The sequence below is a fragment of the Pecten maximus genome, unplaced genomic scaffold (genome assembly GCF_902652985.1).
Source record: "Pecten maximus unplaced genomic scaffold, xPecMax1.1, whole genome shotgun sequence".
Classification (NCBI taxonomy): Eukaryota; Metazoa; Mollusca; class Bivalvia; order Pectinida; family Pectinidae; genus Pecten; species Pecten maximus.
The window spans coordinates 61,970-81,538 of record NW_022979899.1 but is presented as its reverse complement, the minus strand read 5'-3'; the positions used below and the strand labels follow the sequence as shown (position 1 = coordinate 81,538).

The 19,569-nt window shown below is 36.7% G+C and overlaps 1 protein-coding gene and 1 long non-coding RNA gene across 5 annotated transcripts; one reads left to right on the top strand and one right to left on the bottom strand.

Moving 5' to 3' along the window:
• Window positions 1–269: 269 nt before the first annotated feature.
• LOC117319282 (midasin-like) lies at window positions 270–12,731 on the bottom strand. Of its 2 annotated transcripts, none has more exons than XR_004530672.1 (7): window positions 12,616–12,731; window positions 6,874–6,981; window positions 5,343–5,536; window positions 4,545–4,673; window positions 1,987–2,137; window positions 1,615–1,740; window positions 270–919 (listed from the first exon to the last, which is right to left on the bottom strand). XR_004530672.1 is itself a non-coding variant. In XM_033874114.1 (7 exons), the coding sequence occupies exons 1-5, from the start codon at window positions 12,622–12,624 to the stop codon at window positions 2,102–2,104; spliced, it is 507 nt and encodes a 168-aa protein (XP_033730005.1). In that variant the 5' UTR covers window positions 12,625–12,731; the 3' UTR covers window positions 270–919; window positions 1,615–1,740; window positions 1,987–2,101. The 2 variants fall into 2 exon arrangements, 1 of the variants encoding a protein (XP_033730005.1); XM_033874114.1 differs by having other exon boundaries at window positions 5,312–5,536.
• A 172-nt stretch (window positions 12,732–12,903) lies between these two features.
• Window positions 12,904–19,062, top strand: LOC117319283. 3 transcript variants are annotated; one of them, XR_004530674.1, is made up of 6 exons: window positions 12,904–12,957; window positions 14,574–14,673; window positions 14,933–15,636; window positions 16,145–16,314; window positions 16,515–16,573; window positions 16,919–19,062. It is a non-coding gene; the product is annotated as an uncharacterized LOC117319283 (long non-coding RNA). The 3 variants fall into 3 exon arrangements; XR_004530675.1 differs by lacking the exon at window positions 12,904–12,957 and having other exon boundaries at window positions 14,150–14,673; window positions 14,933–15,018; window positions 15,571–15,636; XR_004530673.1 differs by lacking the exon at window positions 12,904–12,957 and having other exon boundaries at window positions 14,150–14,673.
• The last annotated feature ends 507 nt before the right edge of the window (window positions 19,063–19,569 follow it).

Sequence of the window (19,569 nt, the reverse complement as noted above, 5' to 3'; positions counted from 1 at the left end):
GTCTGGATAATAACTAAATGTCGATATCGATGCATCGAACATAACCTGTTTTGACGAAGTGGGAACCAATGATTAGATAACGTTGTACATCGTGTTGAATCAATATGTAAGTTAAAACACTTTTCTTAAAACTTTTCTTACGGGAAAATCACAAAAATACCCTAAAATCAATTAAAAATTTTCGATTTTTTGGAATTTTTATATGCATATAAGCGGGAGTCTGTGTTTTAGTCGATGCAAATACATGGGATTAAAATACAAAGATAAAGAAGAAGAAAATCGGGACCTGAGAATTTTATGCAAATAAACGGGATATTCAAATAACCGATATGCAAATAAGTGGGCTCCTCTGTATATCAACATACAAATTTCAATGGCTGTTGAAATATTCTAGCAACAGAACTTAACATAAAGTCTAGGGGCTATGGTGGCTGAGTGGTTAAGGTGTCCTGACACTTTATCACTAGCCGTCCATCTCTGGGTTGCGAGTGCGAAACCCACATGGGGTAGTATATTTGCCTAGTACCGACCATAGGCCGGTGGTTTTCTCCTGGTTCTCCGGCTTTTCTCCACCTCAAAAACTTGGCACACCCTTAATGACCCTGGCTATTAAAACGACGTTAAACAAAATAAACCAAACTAATACGAAGTCTTGGCAGGTTTACTTTAAAGGATAAAAGGATCGCAAGCAATGAGCATACCTTTCTGTTACATAATTTAGGACATAACATGTTATTCTCTGTGAACAATTGATACCTGCAGAAGTTGACATTGTCGATAAGTAGCCAGTGACCGGCCTGTAATGCCTGTACCAGCACGCTGTCAGCCCACTTAAATCCCCCGCTGCCTGACCCTACATAGGTCAGCGTTAACTTGGAGGTCACCTCTGACTCCAAGTCTGTTACTGTCTTCAGAAATTCTGAAATTATTAGTCACCATACTAAATAAATTAATCAACTTATGTAATTTCAGAACATGTCTCACTCAATTTGTACAGTCAGGTACTTTTTTAGCCACACCAAAAAAGATGTACAAATGTACTGAATAATTATTAAATTTTTGCTACTGAACAAAACAAGCATACTCAGTCTCGGTAGTGCTAAATCAATACATATCCCCTACCGTGCCCTGCTAAAAACAGTAAGCGACTTTGACCATGACCCAAAAATACATGAAACTCAAACTTGTTCAAGACAACATGGTCTTTTATCATTGTGTTAAGTTTGATAAAAATTCCTCGAGGAGTGAAACTGCTAAAGCGCTGACAAACTTTAATTGGGCACTACGTACATATTATGCACAAGACGGATTGAGAGGAAACCTAATTCCCTCCGTTTCACTTAAAACCATTTAAAGAAGATACCCATTACATATTATATACAACTTCTAACTGTTTACAATAGAAATGAAAAAATAATAAAGGGAAACTTGTCAATTTATCTTAGGCCTGTAATCAAGATACCCGTATATACATTTATCGTCTGAGGAACAAGAGAGGCAGCCATTTGAATCTTTGAATTGAATAGTTAAACAATTTACAATTTGTCATTTTTAAATACATTTTAACATCAAATATAAAGGAATTTGAAGTAAGAATTCTTGTTATGTCCTTACCGGCTCCTTTATCAGATGTCCGAGTCTGGAGAGACTGCTTAATGTCACTTATGACCTCTGTCAGACATGTGACCTTGACCTTGACAGACTCTAGCTCTTCTACACTCGACAGTTTCATTCCAAACTCTGAAACAGTTGCCATCTTGTTGTCAACAAAGATTTTAGCCAATAAAGGAAACTGACCTCCACGTAAACATTAATGACTCTGAAATAAATCTCTTATAACCCTGTATTATTAGTTGGGTCATGTGATTCAATTCAGCAAATCAAAACATTAGAGTCTCAATGGAGGTGTTAGAGTAATTAAACTATTTGTTGATTGTCACATGATACCCAACGAACCAATAGGATTTCCACCATAACTGTACCGACCCGCATCTTCACACTGCCTGAAGCTGTTCCAGGATTGTTGCAGCCTCCCTGCCATACTGACATGTTGACCTTGGAGAAGCAGGATGGTGGTATCCAAGACAACAGATTCAGTTGTTTAGACGAGTTTCTCTACATGGTTCTGGATATCTGCCTACAGTAACAGGAAATAGTCAGTAAACACATCAGAGAGGACAGACGACACTGGTTCTGTCAATCTGTGGTACAGATTTTACTACACATTGTATACAATGATGGCATGATGTATTCATATCACCTATTACAACCTGAGACATTTAGCAAGAAAGTATGGCAGAAAAATAATCGTTTCTGTGTGATGTAGACAAAGATATCTCAACCCTCTGGATAAGATTTTTCTTTAAATTTAATAGGAAATTATCACCCCTGTGATGTAGACTAATAGAATCTTTCACCCCCTTGGGGGTGAGACAGGGGATTCTCAACGTGAGGGGAAGATTCTTAAGTTGCCAAACACGAGGCTTGCCGGGTGTTTGGCAGCATAATTATCTTTCCCCAAGGGTTGAGATTCCCCTGTCTCACCCCCAAGGGGGTGAAAGATTATTTTTCTCTTACCCTGTTTATACCCTCTTATGTATCTAATATTGACGTTACATCAATGCAAGGTTTGGTTTGGTTTGGTTTACTTTGTTTAACGTCCTATTAACAGCTAAGGTCATTTAAGGACGGCCTCCCGTACGTGCGACATGCATGCGTGTGTTGAGTGCGTATGTGTGTTTTGGGAGGCTGCAGTATGTTGGTGTTAAGTCTCCTTGTGATAGGCCGGAACTTTTGCCGAATTATAGTGCTACCTCCCTGAAGCATACTGCCAAAGACATCCAGCAGCACACCCCACCCGGTCACATTATACTGACAACGGGCGAACCAGTCGTCCTACTCCTTGTATGCTGAGCGCTAAGCAGGAGCAGCAACTACCATTTTTAAAGACTCTGGTATGTCTCGGCCAGGGAAAGAACCCAAAGCCTTCCTCACAGGGGCGAACGCTCAACTAAAGGCCAAAAGTGAGGCAGTGTCAAGGGAGACGTTAGGAAGAAAAAGTTCTTAAGAAAGAAGAGAAAAGATAAGATCCCAAATTTAGTCGCCTCTTACGATCATGCAATGGGGACATCAGGTACAATTCTTACGCCCTACCTGCAGGGCTGTCAATGCCAGGAAATGTTGATGTGACCTGATTGAATTGTCAACATGACGTCATTGTGTAGTTACCGTGACATCATGGTATTATTGATGTGATAAAATGAAAGTGTTGAGAACATGCAAAAAGTATATGTAGCTTATCTTTTACCTAGAGTGAGATAAGGAAATCTCACCCCAGTAAAACTGTGGATATCCCCGTCCAGGGTAAGAGAAAAAGATTATCAGTCCTCTGGATGTGGCTTTACTGGTTTGAATTAATGACAACAGAATCTACTAATCTGCACAATTCGTTTTCAGTCCCTACAATAGGAAACTATAATACAGTGGACCCTCAATAATCCGAACACCTTCGTTCCCAGTCCAAACAGTCCGGATTACGAGTTTTCCGGACTGCCGAATTTCGTGTACCAGGTCAAAAAATTGTGTAAGAATTATCTCCCTTGATTATATACAATCCGGGACGTTTCATAAACACGTCTAATTGTCAGATTTTTTAACAATAAATATACTTATGTTTCTGATATGATTCTTGTTTTGTTTTGTAGAAAGTAAAAAATAAACTATGTTTTTAAAACCCCAAGCTATCTATTTAAAAGTAAGCGACACCAGCGAGAACTACCCAAGATGTCCGATAATTATTAAACCCGTATTCACTTAACAATGTGACGCTTAGTTAAGTATCAGACGACTATTGACTAATTTGTGTGTAATCAACCCAGTTCTTGTGATCACTGCTTAATACGTAAATGTGTATGTAATTAATAACATGCATCTTTCAATGAGTCGTCGTTTCACGTAACGGTGTTACAAAGCCGATATCCGTGTTTACCCAATACAAGTGTTAATGATGTTAATTACCAATCATAAATTTATTACATGTATTTGAGATTGATTAATTATCGTATCACGTACTGTATGTTTGTGCATAAATTCTGTAACATTTAGGTCGCAGAGAAAAAGCAAGGTACCTTTATAAAAACAAAAGCTACACATTGTAACACAGGTAAACAGCCGGGGCTATGACCTGGCAGCGGTCGCTATGACTACGCACAGTGTCAAGCGATAGTCTGTACAGCTGTCGACACGGGTGACTTGCCCCGACATTTTTTTTTCTCCTCATGGTGAAAAAATTGTCCGGATTATTGAGGGAAATTTACTAATGAAAAGTACGTTCCGTTCCCAAAATGGGCTTCCGGAATCGGAATCCGAATTTCCGGACTGGTGAGTACAAATAACGTTACGGAAATCCGTTCCCGTGCATTTCCGTCCGGACTGCGAGTTTTCCGGACTATTGGCGTTCGGATTATCGCGGGTCCACTGTATATTGCTGCATTAACTTTATAACAAATTGACAGATTGTACAACGGATTACTGGAGTACTAAACCTCTTCAAATCTGCCCAGTAGTTCTGTGGTGTCCATGGAACAGTTCATTGCTAGAACATGTAGGTGATGGCCGGTCAAACTGGACAGTAGCTGGACCAAGCTGGTCTTACCACAGGACTGAGGCCCCACCTGGTGTCAAATTATAAATTTATAATATTTACAATATTTATCATATCTTAATATTTGTTATACTGCTCACAAAACTGGAGGAAAACATTATGGGTTATTCCAGTAAAACATCTATCCCACTCCAGGTTTGGTTAAGGGGTACCAACTATAGAATTTATTAAATGAATTACTAGAAGTAATAGGAAGGAAATCCAACCATGGATACAAGTGATTTATTTTGGAGTCCTGCGGGGTCAGGTGGATATCTTAATGGAATAGCCCTAATCAAAAGACTTCCTGCTGGAACTGACATAACTTGTTAGCTGGACCAGGCTGGTCTTACCACAGGACTGAGGTCCCAACTGGGGTCAAATTCAAATTTGCATATTGCATTATATGATATTCATTATATCATAATATATGTTATACCGCTCACAAAATGGATGAAAACATTTATCAATGACTGCTTGCTGGAACTGATATAGCTTGCTTCAAAGATTGGTAAAGTTAATATGGAAACAAAAATGGCATCCTCATGCACAAATATAAATACCAATGATGACAGCACTATCACCGTAATTATTAACATCAGCCATTTTTAAATAATTAAACTGACTACATTGACATATACATGTATCTGTGGAATACTTTTTAATTACAAGAATGGGCATCCAGTTCATCTGGACGCACTTCATCACTGCTTCCATACGCTCCAGGAGGTGGTGAAGGAGGTACAGTGACCGAGTTGTCTCCCTTGACACAAACTCTTCACGGCAGAGAAATGAGTGTCCTGCCTGTATTACACTGTTGGAAATGGTTACTTGTCTACTGGGCACATAAAATGGCAGACTATCAGGAAATATCCTCTCGTACAGATCCTTCACCTAGACAAGACAAAACAAGCAATACAAATTCTAAAATGATGTGGTGTCCAACTTTAAAAAGTGCATGTTTATCCATTTTTCTTGGTGCAGACATTAGGGAATAATGAGATAACTTGTACATCTTAAGGGGAAGATACATTTCAAAAGATTAAACAATTTATTGAAGATTTTCTGATTATAATTTTTTTCAAGATGTAACAGAGACACTAGATAATAATCTATTTATTTACTTAAACATTGACTGTGAAATGATTCCCAGTGGTGTTTTCATGATGAAATAATTAGTTTTGTCAATAAAAGTATAATGCAAGTACAAAAATATTAAATAAAAAAAAAAAAATTCCCTTAGGTGCCAATTGAACAATATATGAGACAAAAATCTGTTTAAAATTGAAGTCTGATAGTGATGACGAAGATTTTCTACCACTAATACATGTACTTTTTAACCATGATTTTGACTTTAATACCCTGAATCATGAACTCTGTCAAGGCATTCTTATACTTGAATTTTACGAATATAAATATAAAGTTTAATTCATATCCATTTAAAAATGAAGTCACTAATTCATATATGGAGAGAGCAATGAATATGCCATAAGAGGATAAAATTGTGTCTTCAGATCTCTTTTGCATGCAATACATATACACTAGAAAAGCTGAGAAAATCTGTACTATATTTTGAATTATTTCATTTTTGGCCGATTGTCATGCTTCAAAAAGACACGAAAAATCAATTATTGCATCCTGAAACAATTAATACTGCGGAATGGATTTAATCATAAAAATTACAAAAAATTGAGAGACAATCAAGGCTATAAATATATATATGTGAAAAGTAGAATGTTTTATAAAGCACACAAAATTTTACTTTTCCTACATCTGAACCTGATAATCCTAAATTGTTACCATGGTGACTCTAACATCCTGTGCAGGACCTACATTATATTTATCCTGAAGTGTCCCCAGTCTCTCCTTGTACAGTAGGCCAACAAACTCACCAGGGTTAAATCCACTGGCAACCAGCAGTTCACAATATACCGTAATTATTCGTAATCATGGAAGTCAGCCATTAATCAACAGACTTTAATTAGCTTTGATCACAAAATGTTGATGATTATTCATTTATCTATAAAACACTTGCATATTTTTTTCAACTGTAATAATTGTTTGGACAAGGAAAAGTGCCCATTTGTCATATAACCTTCAATCTTTACAAATAACCTTGACCTTTCTACTTGTTACCTTGACCTTGAATTAGGCTCTTCAATCAGATACAACATTTTGATATCATATTATCAGGAAAGACAAAAATAAAAATAAGTCGACTATAATTGTACCTGATTGTGACAGAGAAGATCACACCATCGAAACAGATCACGCAGGTTGAACTCCCAGGGACTGCCTTTCTGACCCCAGCTCTTGTCGACTGTGGCTTCTTGATGGATCTGCAGTATATAAAATTAATACTGTATCTGATTTTTATCCTGCAATAAGCCCACAGAAATAAAATTTGACTAAACAAAGGGGTTTAGTCTATTGCAAGTCCATAAGTTATAAAAAAACATCATTTGCATTAAATTTTTACTTACCTGTAATACACTAACTAGATGGGAGGGCTTCATTTCAAAAAAAAATATTGTACAAAAATATACAGGAGGCCCAGAGGGCCTGTATCGCTCACCTGGTTGATTTGATCAAACTTCAAAATAATGTTGTTAACAGCTTTATTTGATGATGTCTTACAATGCTATATATGGTTATGGGGGGGGATCTCAATGGTTTCAAAAGATATAACAAAGAATCCAAGTCCCTAGGGTTGGGGAAAGACCCTAGGGCCTATTTTTACAACATGATTGTGTTTATCTCTTCATGCCCAAGAATGTTATTTATGGTTATAGGGTGGGTATCTCAATGGTTTCAAAGATATAACAAAGAACTAACTCCCAAGAGGTGGGGAAAGACCCTAGGGCCCCTTTTTAACAAGGTGGTTGTGTTTATCACTTGATGGCCAACAATACTTTATATGGTTATGAAGTGGGGATCTCAATGGTTTCAAAAGATATAACAAAAGAACTTAAGTCTTTAGGAGTGGGGAAAGACTCCAGGGCTTATTTTTATAACAGGATATTGTTTATCTCTTGATACATGGACGTGGAGAAAATCACTGAACATTCATTTATGCAATTATAGCTTATTTTCATGAATTAACATGTATGGTGAAAAATAAAAGAAAGTGTGGGGGCCAGCGCTATGTCAAACCTTCATAGGCATTAACTTCACACAATCTTTGGCAATATTAGCAGTGACAGTTGGATTAGTCATAATAAAATGGCTCTTTTAATCGACTCCTAGGATGGGAGTTTCTATTAATTAGTGTCACTGATCACAGCAAATATGCCCTTTGCTGAGTCTGGGTATTGGACAAAAAAAAAGAATAATTTGGACATCATAAAGACTTATTACAGTTGGGGTTAAATGTGAAGCGTCAGATCAATTGATGCATTGCATGCAATAGAAGTGTCAAATTAAATTTTGCAGCGTCATTGAAAATTATTACGACCATGAATTGCAATGGCACTTGTAAGCTTTTTAGAGACTGCATGGAACTGTTTTCTCAAAATGGTAATAAGCAAGGATTTCATGAACTGTCCTTGTGAAAAAGTCAACAGTGAACAAAAGCATCAAAACACAATGTTCACGGCTGCATAGTGATAAGTTAAAGAACCTGCTTCACAAATTCTGACATGCATGTGATAAAATATCTTCACTAGATGACCAACTGAAAATAACCATGCCTAGGTCAGATGTCCAACTTAAATTATGAGAAATTAACAAGAAATTCTTTTCCGGCTACTTTTTTATTATTGTTTTCGTTTTATAGAATTCACTAAGTAATTATTCACAGACAAAATTTGTTAAAATCCTCAAATCCAGTTTTTTTGATGCACATAAAATAGTTCATTTGATACATCACTTTCAAAATTATAAAAGTCAACAGTACTCATAGGCTATTTATAACTCAAAGAGTACATGAAGGCCCTATCTGTCAAAAATGACCCGCCAAAAAGCAGTGAGATGATAGGGATCGGTGAGTCTAATCTCGCCAGCTACACATGTAAATTACAATCAAAAGTTACAATGCAAACCACTTTAAATTCAATTTCTCCACCATGTAGTGAATGAGAGGTTGGAGGAACTCCCTTTTACATCATCAGTTCACAAATCATAAAGACGTCTGCTCATGTATTTCCAAGTCGTCTGAATCCCCAAAATGTATCTCACTAACTAAAAGAATTACAATGGAGGGGAATAACTCAAACTTTTGGCTTAGATCACCTTCTAAAGGCCTCTCATTCCAAAGGACGTACAGGTCCTAGCCTCGTCTGTCAATACATCTAATATATAATCAAGGTTAATAATTTGATCGGCATAGATAAACCACCTAATTTCAGGAAAATTGTAAATGTAGACAAACCGTCGAAGATGTACCACTGGTAATAGTCTCAATCATCAGACAGATGTTTTTCCTTTAATTTGGTATACAGTGCATTCCGCTTAATCGGGTTGCCTATTTGCGGGGACTTTTTACCCGATTAACCGACTTACCCGATAAGCCTAAATGCTTGTCGCCATCTTGGATTTGGTCCGTAATGGTAGTCAGACTTGGGTCGATCTTGGATGAAAATATTTGCGTTATTATTGTTAATAAACGATGTTTTTGTTTGTGCTTTTACTGATGTCAAATTGTCAGATTACTATTACTAATTGTATAAAAATGTGTGTATTAAAATAACAAAACCTTAATGATTTTCTTATTCGCGGCACAGTACAATCGTAGCACCTCAAATTGGGGGGTCATACATCCCTGTTTCATCCGTGTGTTCCTAATTTGACATACGATCTAAGGACTCGCCGACAATTACATCTAAAATCATTTATGTTTATCATAGAGACATTCTTATGTTCGCTTTGAAGTTTAAAATATTCCATATTATTTCCAATTACCAAAGCACAGAGATCGGAGAAACCGAGTTTATTTAGGTCGTTTCCTGTGGTATAAATTTATACGAACTTGACACTGGCAGTCACTGATAAAACAACACGAAATCCAATGTAATGTTTTTTATTAACCAGTTCTAATCCTAACCTGAATAGGAATTATGAGCTAACGTCGGGCGTCTGTCCTTTCACTGCTCGCTACTGATTTTTAACTCACCTGTGTATCGGTGTCGTCACATTTCCCCGTGGCGAACCCCTCACTTTGGATTCGCCACATACAGTAAGCGGTGATATCAATCGATCTGTAGCAATATCAGACCCAGGTAAAACCTATTGTTTTGGTTTTTGCTTCGAAGATTTTACATCCCAGACGTAAAAGTTTAATTGTCTAGTCGCTTAATTATGCTTTTAAAACCCCATTACGTTTTGCCTGCTGCTGACTCTAAAAATAACATTTAATTTTACCCACAATTCTTAGTCGACTTCCTGTTGGGGAAAAACCACACGAGGCAGAATCAACAACAACACAGTTCTGAACATGACAAAACCCCGACATAACATTACCGTTTAAGGTAATATTTAACTGTTTTTTGACATTTGAACCATAAAAATTACACTATTTGTTGATAAATGTCTAAAACTTAAAGAAATACGCGATGACTTTCGTGAAAATCGGAGCATTTCTATTTTTTGTCCCGATTGTTCTATTCGAATAACCGAAAAATACGACTTTTCCAACCCAATTAAACGAATTTTTTTAACATGATTTAAGAGAAAATGGTTTTGGTTTTTGAAATTTTACCCAATTAAACGAAATACCCAATTAAGCGTTACCCGATTAAGTGGAATGCACTGTATATGATTCGGTATCCAGACGTTTCGCTCCCAACACGTTTCGCACCAAGTCGGTTCGCACCCAACAGGGACGGTTCGCACCACAAAAATAAAATAAAAAGGACGGTTCGCCCCCAGTGAAACATGTTTATTGAAATAGAAAATGATTAAACTTATACATTATTATTAACATTATATTTTGTTTGACCGTGTTTTTATTGTTTTGTACCTTCGTTACTGGTGTAAATACTTTGCTATGTTTGTGTTGTAGCTTCCCTTCGTACAGTCGTTAATGTTTGTGCGAAGCCACATCCGAGTTGTTATTAGCGGTGTACCTAATGAGTGACCAGGGACATTTTGCAAGCCCAGGATTTCGTTAATGAAGAATTTTTTGATATTTTCTTCTGTAACATACTTACAGAGACATATATAGACCATTATCTAACACCATGCAAAATTTCACTTCGATCGAATGATTGCATAATACGGAAATGTACCTCTGAAGTTGCAGTTCAGCATGCACTCGGGTGTCGAGGGACATTTTGCATACAGATTATACATTTATCTAACACCATGCAAAATTTCACTTCGATCAGACGAGTGTATATTATTGTATTTTGTTATTGAATCCAGCCTTCGGTGATCACTTCACTGTCCGGGCCATTTTATATCTACCTGTGATCTGACAAAGTAACCCCGTAGCACCGCCCACCTGCGGTGTGACCGGTAATTGTATTGGTTTACATAACAACTTGACATGTTCCTGTTAATTGATTATATTACATATTGCAACCCGGAATAAAATACACATAAAAACTTACTATTTCATAAGTTACGATTATTCCTTCAGTTACAGTTTCAGTTCAGTAATTAGAACGTTTAATAACATCGTAAACTTTGTGTTCTAAAATAAATACGAAAACTGTAATTCTAAGTTAAATGCTAACATTCTTTTTTACAACATAAACAGTTTTAATGAGTGACAAGCCCGCGAGTTCGGCTAATCTAGCTAGACACTCGCTAGATAACGTACAATTATAGGCAAAAATATATATTGTTTTTAGTATTCTAGTACAATTAATGACTTAAAAATGAATATATCAATTATTTATCAATCTCCTGCGAATCAAATAGAATATTAACGTAAGCTTTAGGCTTGTTTTCGAATCCTTACATTCATGTAATGTGTACAACTTTGCTGTTTACAAAATATAATACCGTTTAAACCAATCAAATAGAATATAACACTTTATGACAGAATTAATTGTTACGTAAAAACTCCGTCGTTATATCTGATAAAATCTTGTACTGCTGCAACAACACGTGTACAAATAATCATCAATTACTATTATTGGTGACTACGTAATACGTACGATTGGCTTCTTGAAATATTAGTTCTATAGATTCGAGTTGTGCATTTTCGAGATTTCGTGAAAAGGGAGTAAATAAAAAAAAAATAGTAAAAACAAATTTAAGAGGAAATGGATATCTCCGAGATGTATCAATATGCATATCAGTTATCAGACTCGCCCAATTTCCTGTAAAAAGAAAACCCCACAAAAAATGATAACAATATTAACGACTATAGTATCAAAATAACACAACATTAACTATTATTAAGGTTTAAAACAAGTGAAAAAATTAGGGTGCGAAACGTCTTTTCATAGGGTGCGAAACGTCGTGGTGCGAAACGTCTTGGGGCGAAACGTCGTGGTGCGAAACGTTTTGGGTGCGAAACGTCCGACATTCTATGATTCGTTAGCTGCAAGGTTTGTGTACGATCAGCTGTTGAAACAACGAGTCTTTGAAGGAACACTACAGCTGCTGAAATGACGAGTTATTTTTGTACGATCAGTTGACATTATTTAGAGATAATGTAGCGTGTTTGTCCTTTTTGCAGGCATACTTGACGTTCAAGAAACGATGTACATGTACTGTTCAGTATCACTTCAGTCACATTTGCATGTTATCATTGTTACGAGCCGGAGCTAGAGACGCTCAAATTACAAGCTAACATACACAGGGGCATGTCTAGTTTTATATTAAACAAATAGTCAGAAATACCTGACAATATATATAGGTATTTCTGACTATTTTTTAATATAAAACTAGACATGCCCCTGTGCTGTGATCGAACTCGAGGACCGCCATCATCACCTAACGTGGTTGAATCATAGGGCTGTACCAATATAATCTAGGCTATTTACGGGGGATTTCACATCCAACATGCATGATAGAGTATTTACCTTGTTCATATAGATCCTTAAGACTTCGATCGTATCAGTTTTAAGTGTCGTCTAATGTTATTTACGCTAGAAATGACTATTTTCGAATCCTCTGACAGCATGATAGAACGCTTTCGTCTGCCAGCAATAACAAAACATGGGATTTGTAAGGACGGCGCTGATTGGTCAATAAACCGAAAACGGATGAAAGCGGAGCCCAGATTAACTGTCAGCAGAAACTTCTGCACGCGCTACTATTCCAAGAACTATATAAACCCCAATCGGGAGAAAGTTGTCTTTCGTTTTATTAAAACGCTGGAGGTATTGACCCTTCAAACCCGCTATGCAAAAATGGAAACTTTGGTAAGCTTTACAGCAACTTAGAAGTGTGACGGATGACCCATTGTCTAGTTTGGGAACCAATGGGAAAATATTTTATATAGACCTCTAATAAAGCGAGGGTCTATACGGACGGAATAGACCTATCCACATAAAGCCGCCATATTGGATTTTTAGAGTTACGTGCCCTTTGATCGGAGTAAAGACACTTCCGGTTCCATTCATTCACATGGCCGATGGTCAATAGTTTACCATATTAGAGACGCTGTTCTTTGACAATCGGAAGGTATGAATTGTTCGTTGTTCATAACACTAACTTAAGGAGTTTTCGGTTTTATTTATGCCACCAAATAAAAATATTACAATGATCATGACAAATTACGATCATCTGTTGGACTGACCCGCTTGGCTGGCTGTATTCCTATAACATAAAAGGCCGCTGGTCGGCTCTTTTTCTATCGGATATGATTTGGTGTCGCTAAGAATTTGATGCAAAAACAATAAAATCGGGTGTGACATAACACCTACCTTACATATATGGATAAATGAGATATTTATGTACCCCAAAACACCCATTTAGTCTCATCTAGGTGTTTTATTTCGTCCGTACAGGCCCTCGCTTTACGCTAGTCAAGTTTCTGTCGTTTACAGGTGAACATATCTTCCGGGTCACGTTCTGAATGCATGCGCTTCCGTTTACGTCATCAAATTCATTTCCCGCGAATATATTGGGGAATCTAATTTTCCCTTTAAAATGAAACGAAACGAAAGAAATAAAGATTATCTAAATAAAAGAAAAGTTATCAGTATTGAGTAGAAAATTGAATTCACTTTGTAAATAATTATTTCAATTCGCTTACCTCAATCATAACCAATCAAAATAAAAATGATTTAAAATTTACTTTTCGTTTCCTTGATAATCCTAAAATTTATGATCACAATATCATTTAGAAGCTTTGCAGTACTGACTCTTTCAAACGCACAGATGCTTTGATTTGAGCAAAAATGGCGACCTGAAGCTGTGAGGCGGTTTGGATTGGAATTAAAATGCGTATATTTCGGCAAGTAAACATCGTACAATGTCCCCGTGTGGTCAGATCATCTAATTTTTTCATTATGTATTCAGAACAGTTGTTGTTTAGTCGCTACGGTTATTAACATAAAAATTCGGATTATTATATAAATACTTATTTAATTATATTATTATATTATCCCTTTCCTGAATGTTGGTTTTAGATGGGAAATTTACCTTTTATCATTAAACTATAACCAAACTACTGCCAGCCTGATGGCAGGCATTTTGCATGCTCTGATATCACCATGACGCCTGACACACAAGTGTTTGAAGTGCTTTGGTGACAGCAGAGTGTAATACTGTACAAAACAGTAATAAACAAATCGGGAAAATTATCAGTCCAACTTTTAGAATTAGAATAAAAAAATGTTTAGGTTGGGAACATTTTATCCGGTTAGGACGGACTGGGAACTGGAAACACTTATTTCATTTGGCCTGACTTATATGTGAAATGAACTATATCATATCAAGTAGTAAGTTAGTATAAATTTCATAAAACACGAGTTTCGTTCTTGCATAGGACTGAGAATGTCTTAATTATATAATCTTTCTTGTATTCCTACAGCTGACATCATATCAACACAAAGTAGAATGACCACATCAGAGCCATCTCAACACTCACAACAGGAAATGGTTTCAAGTAATTTAAAGATGCCAAGGAATGGGTACGTGCTGACATTTGAATCAGCTGAATTTCTGGTTTTAATAGCAAAATTGATTAAATAACTTATGTGTAAATATAAACATGTACAAATACGCATGGTAGTTCACTACCTAGCTATTTGATAGTTTGGCTAATACTTAAGTAGCCGGTGTATTTAAATAAAGGAAAATTTATTTATTTGTTTTTCCTTCATGTTTTTGTAAAGCAATCTGGTTAATAGCCACCTTAAAGTCGAAGAAATTTGTATTTTTTTTTTACAGACAGGCTACTGGTCCAGATGGCACCACTTCCTGACCCAGGGCACCACCACTTCCTGACCCAGGGCACCACCCCTTCCAGACCCAAGGTACCACCAATTCCTGGCCCAGGGCACCACCACTTCCTGGCCAAGGGCACCACCACTTCCTGACCCAGAGCACCACCACTTCCTGACCCAGGGCACCACCACTTCCTGACCCAGGGCACCACCACTTCCTGACCCAGGGCACCATCACTTTCTGACCCAGGGCACCACCAATTCCTGACCCAGGGCACCATCACTTCCTGACCCAGGGCACCACCACTTCCTGACCCAGGGCACCACCCCTTCCAGACCCAGGGCACCACCACTTCTGGCCCAGGGCACCACCACTTCCTGACCCAGGGCACTGCCCCACGTAGGTTTTGAACTCGCAACCCAGAAGTGGAGGGCTAGTGATAAAGTGTCGGGACACCTTAACCACTCGGCCACCGCAGCCCCTAGGGGCAGGATGACCTATAGTCATCGTGTGTCGTTCGTCGTCTGCAGTGTGTAAACTTTTCACATTTCAAACTTCTCAAGTTCCATTGGTGGGATTGAGCTGAAACTTGCATGGAATGATACCGAAATGGTCCTGACCAAGGGTTCTTATATTTGCAGGGAGGTTCCAAAATGTTTGTCAAATGGGGAACAAAAAACAAAGCTGACTTTGCAGCAAAAGAACAGGTAACATAAACTGAAAACCATTGTGACTGTATTTTCTGTGGCAAATCGAACCACTAAAAACAAACTGAAATTCATAAAAAATTTAGATCAAGCACCTCTTAAGATGCTAAATATATCAAATGAAAATTTTATTAAATTACAACTGCAGAAAGTTAAATGTATTTTCCTATCATAAAGATTAATGTTTCATGTTTAAAATTTAACTATGTGATTTCAAAAGAAAAAATCCCCTTATATATGACCTAGGTAGTTTCCCCTAAAATTCTAGGTAAATCTCTGGTATGACGTTACATTTGACACCTTATTGAGTGGCTGAAGGTCCACAAAAAATGGGAATTATATGGTCCCCAAACCCCAAGGGGCCTGTCAGGGATGGGACCAAAAAGGATCAAATTGACTAAAATTTCAAAAATCTTCTCTACTCCTAAGATATGGTAGAATCAAATAAATCAGTCCATTATATTAATTGTGACTTGAAATTTGGTCTTAAAGTCCATTTTCTTTACAGACAGGATACTGGTGCAGCTGGCACCACTTCTTGACACGGGGCACCACCACTTCCTGACCCAGGGCACCACCATTTCCTGACCCAGGGCACCACCACTTCCTGGCCCAGTGCACCACCACTTCCTGACCCAGGGCACCACCACTTCCTGACCTGGACCTAGATGTTAAAATGTATGCACAGATATTATTGAATAGTGTTTTTGGTTTCTGTACTTCAATATTAAAGAAAGACAGTTCTGTCATGTACTTTTATGTATTGTAATGTACTGAGACAATGATACAACTTGTATGGTACTGTATTGTATCTCAGTGTTGGTGTTCTATGGTGGTTTTAAATGTTAGAAAATATATGTATGTTTTCTGAATTGCAGGGACATTTTGAAGAAGAGCCAGTCTCTGTCCAAGAAACCAAAATTAGAGAAAACTCAAGGTATCCTACTCTTTGGCTTTGAATCATTTATGAAATTTAATAAGGAAAATCAAAGGCAAAAAATATTTTAAAACAACCAATAAAAATCATATCAAAACACTTAATTTCAACAAATAGTTTCACTCTGTTTCAGCAAGATAACTTCACATCAAATTTGCCCAGTATCTTTAAATTAAGGGGAAGTTAAAGGTTGGGATTGATAACAGTACACATGATCTGCTTATTTACAGATGTTGATAGGTATGACTACATGATTGGCCAAAAGTAATTTTTGTGTTGCGTACCAATCTAAAGGGAACTTATCAATTGTTTGCAATAGACACACTTGTTTACATTGCATTGCAGGTATGTGACCTGGGAAGAATTTGAAAAACTGAAAAATGACTTCTTGAAACTGAAGAAGAAAATGGAGAAGTAAAAAACCTTAGAACCCATGCAAGTTTCAAGAAAGGCCAGCCAAACACACCACCGTGAACCAACAACACCAACAACACCTAGAACATCACAGCAGACAGACTCGACAAGGATATCCCAATCAACACCAACACCACAGCAGACTGATACAACAAAGACAACAGAACAAATATCATCATCATCATCATCATTATCATCATCATCATCATCATCATCATCATCATCATCAACAGACATACAGACATACAATGGTCACACATTGAGTGACTTGATGGATATGGTGTGCCACAAAGATAATCTTTATGCGTGTTGTGCACACCATATTACTGGTTCTGTTTCCAGTAAATTATATTGTATCACACAGTGTGACAGGACAGAGGACAAACAGTCATTGTGCTGCCAAACCCAAATTTGATGGTCGGCTTTACAACATTTTCCTCGCTGTCTTGGGGTGTAGAGGGGGGGTGTTATGAGTACATGTACTTTAAAAAAAATAATGCCATTGAATTAGATTTCCAGAGCAAATAATGAAGTGATTTTTATTGGTATGTTTTGTCAAATCTTATTATCTAAGATATTTTAGAATTATACATGCATGTCCATTGTGTAATTTTATTGTTTTCAATCTGTGCTAACAGTTGTATATTATTTTAGAAAGATCCTTTTTTTCAAGATGCTACTTTTGCTTTTGATGTATGCATGTACATTGTACATAGTTAATCATGTGGCCTTACTGTTCTCCATAAAGGTACTGTATTGTTTTTTTTATTATTATAATTGTCAACCAACTCTCAAGTACATTAGACTTTTTACAACTATAAGGTTAAACCAGGTCGACCATGGTTAATCATGGTTTGACCATGGATAATTAGACCATGGTCAATCGTGGTCAACCATGGTCACGGTTCGCAGGGGTCAGTCCTTTGTAGTTTGACTTGAAGCAGTTTACAGGTTTATGAGGAGTTGACTGGAAAAAATTCCCCCTACACCCAAAAAACAAAGTATAGTGACCTGGTTACCATGGTAACCACAAAATTACAACATGATCTAGATAACGCTCATCTACAATGTATAAAAAACAAAAGAGGTAAACCATCATATTTATTATTGGATACAATCTCTCATGTAAGGGATATAACTCTGGTCTTGTCCTTTATTAAATTATCTCCCTTTGATTGTTTCACACTGGTCTGTAAGTGTTGTTCAGTTTCAGACAGAGTTGCTATAATTAAGCCATTTGCTTTTCAAAGTAGACAAGTTGGCATACATATTCCACAATGTTGTCTCCTTATTCTGAAATGTATTAAGCTGATTGTACACATTAGCATATTTCATTTAAGCATGACTATGATGTAATACTTATTTCACTTTTTAATTTTTGTGCTTTTAATCTGTTGCCTAAAAAGTACATGTCAAATTAAACTAAACTTGGTATAAATGTAGTTAGATCACACAGTGAAAATCTCAACAACACAGCCTTCATTTATAGAATATCTTCAAGAATCTATGGAACAGTGACTCTGGAAATTAAGATTGCTGGGAATCTAGAAATTTTTGGTTCTTAATGTGTTCATATCCTGATCAGTTTCTCAAAAAGTATCAATGTTACTTCTACCAAACTGGAATATAGTAGTTGTATTGTTGTATGAACATCTTGACACACCCTACATAATACATGAATTTTGGGGTTAAAAATGAAATATTTATCTGAATTTTGAGAATTTGTGATTTTGTAATATTGTCCAATATTTATTTTGCAATGCATCAATATTTACTCATGTCTATGATATGTAGAGAGTGCTTCCATGCTATGTGGAAATGTTTTGGAAAAAGTACTGGAATTTTAGTGAATTTTGGAGTTTGCCTAAAACTTGACATTTTAATTAGCCTCTGTCTTGACACTGCTATAATAATGTGTAATTTCTTTTGTCTTTGTTGTTTTGTGAAACATCACTATCCGTGTATTTGATATTTTTTTAGTTTGGAACTATTTCAACTGTTTACACTATAAGACACATGATTTTGGAATTATATGTAAATATTTATACATTTATTAATACCATTGTTAACATGTTTTTTTGTTATTAACATGTTTTGGTGCCTTGTTATGCATATTGCATTTTGAGACTAATCGGAAAACAACATGGCCGACAGTCAGCCATCTTGGATTTTGACAATTGAAGTTTGTTATCGCTATTTCTAAGAAAGTGCTGAAGGGATCTTTCTCCAATTTCATATGTAGGTTCCCCTCCGTGCCTAGCTATGCATATTGCATTTTGAGACCAATCGGAAAACAACATGGCCGACAGGCAGCCATCTTGGATTTTGACAATTGAAGTTTGTTATCGCTATTTTTCAGAAAGTACTGAAGGGATCTTTCTCAAACTTTTTTATAAGTTCTCCTTGGTCTGTAGTTCTGCATATTGCATCTTGGGACCAATAGGAAAACAACATGGCCAACAGGCAGCCATCTTGGGATTTTGACAATTGAAGTTTGTTATCGTTATTTATCAGAAATTGCTGAAAGGATCTTTCTGAAATTTCATATGTAGGTTGCCCTCTGTGCCTAGTTATGCATATTG

Coding starts and splice junctions, on each gene's coding strand:
- LOC117319282 (XM_033874114.1), bottom strand. Junction 4,674..5,311: donor TGAACTGGATGCCCATTCTT/GTAATTAAAAAG, acceptor ATTTGACACCAG/GTGGGGCCTCAGTCCTGTGG. Junction 2,138..4,544: donor TACTGGGCAGATTTGAAGAG/GTTTAGTACTCC, acceptor CTGTTACTGTAG/GCAGATATCCAGAACCATGT.